Raw genomic sequence first — 2,917 nt, forward strand, 5'->3', positions numbered from 1 at the left:
GTGTGTGTGTGTGTGTGTGTGTGTGTGTGTGTGTGTGTGTGTGTGATCGCAGGTGATTGGCTTTAAAATAAGCTAACTGCCCGAAAGGCAAAATTCCTTTGCAATTCCAGCCGTAAGTCTGTGAAAGAGACTTTAAGGCAGCCCAACATCTTTATGATGCCGCATAATGTGCTGGTTCTTCTCTGAAGGCCTTCGGAAACCCTTCTTGCAATACTCACAACGGTGAGGGTAGTCTTTTGTATGAATGGAAATAACATGCCGTTTGAAGCCTGAGGCATCTGTAGTGCTATACTCACAGTACTCACATTGATAAACTTTCCTGCCACTGTGTGTTTTCATGTGTTTTTTCAGCTCATTTTGTTGCCTAAAGCCCTTCCTACATCTCTTGCACCTGAATGGAAGATCCTTTGTGTGAACTGAGAGTATGTGGCGACTCAGAATAAACGGATCCGCAATCTTAAAGTCACAATGTCTGCATTGGTGTAATTTTTTACCCTTGTGAGCCGCCACGTGTTTTTTCAGTTCCGAAGGCCGGTGAAAGCCTTTATCACACATATCACACTTATGGGGATAGTCTTTTGTGTGGACTGAAATTATATGTCGTTTCAGATCACTCGAGTTTGAGCTCTTATGGTCACAATGCAAACACTGATGTGTTTTGCTCTCTTGATGCATAAGTGTATGCTGCTGTAGCTCTTTGGTATCTGAAAAAGTCTGGAAACAAATATCACACTTGGACGACGTTTCCTTGCTATGTTTAGTCTTTACATGAGTTTTCAAGTTAGAAGAGTCGGCAGATCGGTATTCACAATATTGGCACTGGTAGGGTTTCTCACCAGTGTGGATTCGCATGTGCTTCTTCAGCTCCGACGGATGACGAAATCCCTTGCCACACTCCACGCAAATATGAGGAAAGTTCTTGCTGTGAACAGCTAAAAGGTGATGACTTAGCAATCCTTGTTCTGCTGTCTCATAGTCGCAGAATTTGCACTTGTGCATTTTATTCACTCCTTTGTCCCTGTGCACCATCTTGTGCGCAAATAACGCTCCCGCGTGAGAGAAGCTTTTCCCACACTCATCACGCTCAATAAGCTTTTCTGTTTTGTTGGTCAGCTTATGACTCTCCAAGTGGTTATGTAAACTTATTTTTTTATTCGTAGTGTAATCGCAGTCTGTGCATCTGTACTTTTTCTTCGTAAGAAGGTGCTCCGGGTGGTTTTTCATGTGCCTTTTCAAGAAACCTCTAGATTTAAATTTCTTTCCACAAATCATGCAGGGATAGACTGTCAGTGGATGACCATCGGGGCCAATGATTATTGCTGAAAAACAACAAAGAAAACCCTTTCAACAACTCTATACTTTATTCCATTCTTTCCTTTCAACCTTAACACCAAGTCAAATTGCTAAGTAAGATCGAGTCAGACCACACGTGCTTTGCTATGCAATAACCGAGCTTGTTATTGGGCTAAGTAGAAGAAATGGAGAGAATTAGCATTTTCATCTATTATCATCATCAGAGAAAGGAAATCCTGATCTCAGATGGAGACAACCAAAGCATCATCCAACCGTTCATCAGCTCAAGTAATTCTGAGGTCACACACTGCACACACACAAAAGTCAGTACCAGAGCAAGGAGGAGCAGGCAGCTCGTTTAGCATTACATCGTAAGCCTATCACAGCATCTTCTTTGACCTTTCATGAATCTGCAGATTTGGCAGTTCAGCCACCTACCATTGACTACAATTCATATCTCCCCAAACTGACACCTCCTTCTTGTGCCATCTGTCAGTTATAAACTGAAGAGGTACCAAGCAGGGATCAATGAGAACACTTTTCACACAGAGACACCTCAAAGCCTTGGAACTTGTTTGCTCATCAGTCTGATTTGTTTATCCAGAATTTGTCTAGGCATGCTAAAAAGCTCTCTTATTCAAAAATGTTTTAGGAGAACTGAGAACGCAGGTGGAAATAGAAAAAGCCAACTTGAAAATTAAGACTTGCTGGGTCTATTTATTCAGAGATAGACAAAACAGAACTCCTACGGTTAAGTCATGATTTGGAAAGAAACTTTTAGTATAATTTAAGGCAGGACTACTAAAGAAAAGCTGTGTACAAGTTTATCAGACCAAATAAGCCCTTCAAAATGTAACACAGTAGTAGCAGAAGCCAAATAACACCAAAATAGCATATTTGTTCTTACAGATGCAAGTAAGAACACTGGAATGAACACTGAGGCAATTTACTTCACTATTAAAAAAGAAAAGGGCATTTACTAAGGCTATCTACCAAAAAAATACAATGTACATATTTACCAGTTATTAGCTGAGCTGGTATAACAAAGTGTATTGTTCTGTATAATTTCAATGAAGACAAAAAGGTTTTTTAAAAGTACTATTACTGAGTACTGTTTATCAATCTAACCTTATCTTTAAAAAAAGTTAATTTCAGTACACATTAAAATCAGTGTAACAAGTGAAGTTCATCTTTTCTTTTTTCTTTTTTCTTTTTTTTTTAACTTTTTGCTACGATACTATTTTATTAACAAACTTCAAAAGAAAATTTGCACACTTCCATGATCCAGAAGCGTTGCCAACAAAACAACTCTCTAGGTATTCTTTTTCAAAAGGCATTACACATCCTACCAGCAAAGCATTTTTTTTACAGGCAAGCACGCAGACAGCCACGACTCACCTGTTTGATACTGCCTGGACTCAGGTCTCCTTTTCTTCTTTGGTTTTTGCTTTGCCAGTCTCCCAAGTCCCGCTGACTCATCTATGTGCAAAAGAGCACTTGCAGTGCCATTCCGACTTTCAATGCCATCGTTATTATTACCTAACAAAGCAGGTTTAAAAGTTACCTCCTGTCGCCACACCACAGATTATTCGAGCAAAAAAACTCTCTAATGCTACTTAAAAAA

At 39.6% G+C, this 2,917-nt stretch overlaps 1 protein-coding gene across 1 annotated transcript in view; it reads right to left on the reverse strand.

Moving 5' to 3' along the window:
• LOC104915368 (zinc finger X-chromosomal protein) overlaps nt 1-2,917 on the reverse strand; it is a 15,127-nt gene continuing 12,210 nt past the window's right edge. The window contains exons 4-5 of the mRNA XM_010726247.3: nt 2,692-2,876; nt 1-1,319 (exon numbers count right to left, since the gene is read on the reverse strand). Of these exons, the coding sequence (XP_010724549.3) occupies nt 133-1,319; nt 2,692-2,876 (1,372 nt within the window). The 3' untranslated portion in view covers nt 1-132. The remainder of the gene's footprint in view (nt 1,320-2,691; nt 2,877-2,917) is intronic.

Source organism: Meleagris gallopavo, chromosome 1 (genome assembly GCF_000146605.3).
Source record: "Meleagris gallopavo isolate NT-WF06-2002-E0010 breed Aviagen turkey brand Nicholas breeding stock chromosome 1, Turkey_5.1, whole genome shotgun sequence".
Taxonomy (NCBI): domain Eukaryota; kingdom Metazoa; phylum Chordata; class Aves; order Galliformes; family Phasianidae; genus Meleagris; species Meleagris gallopavo.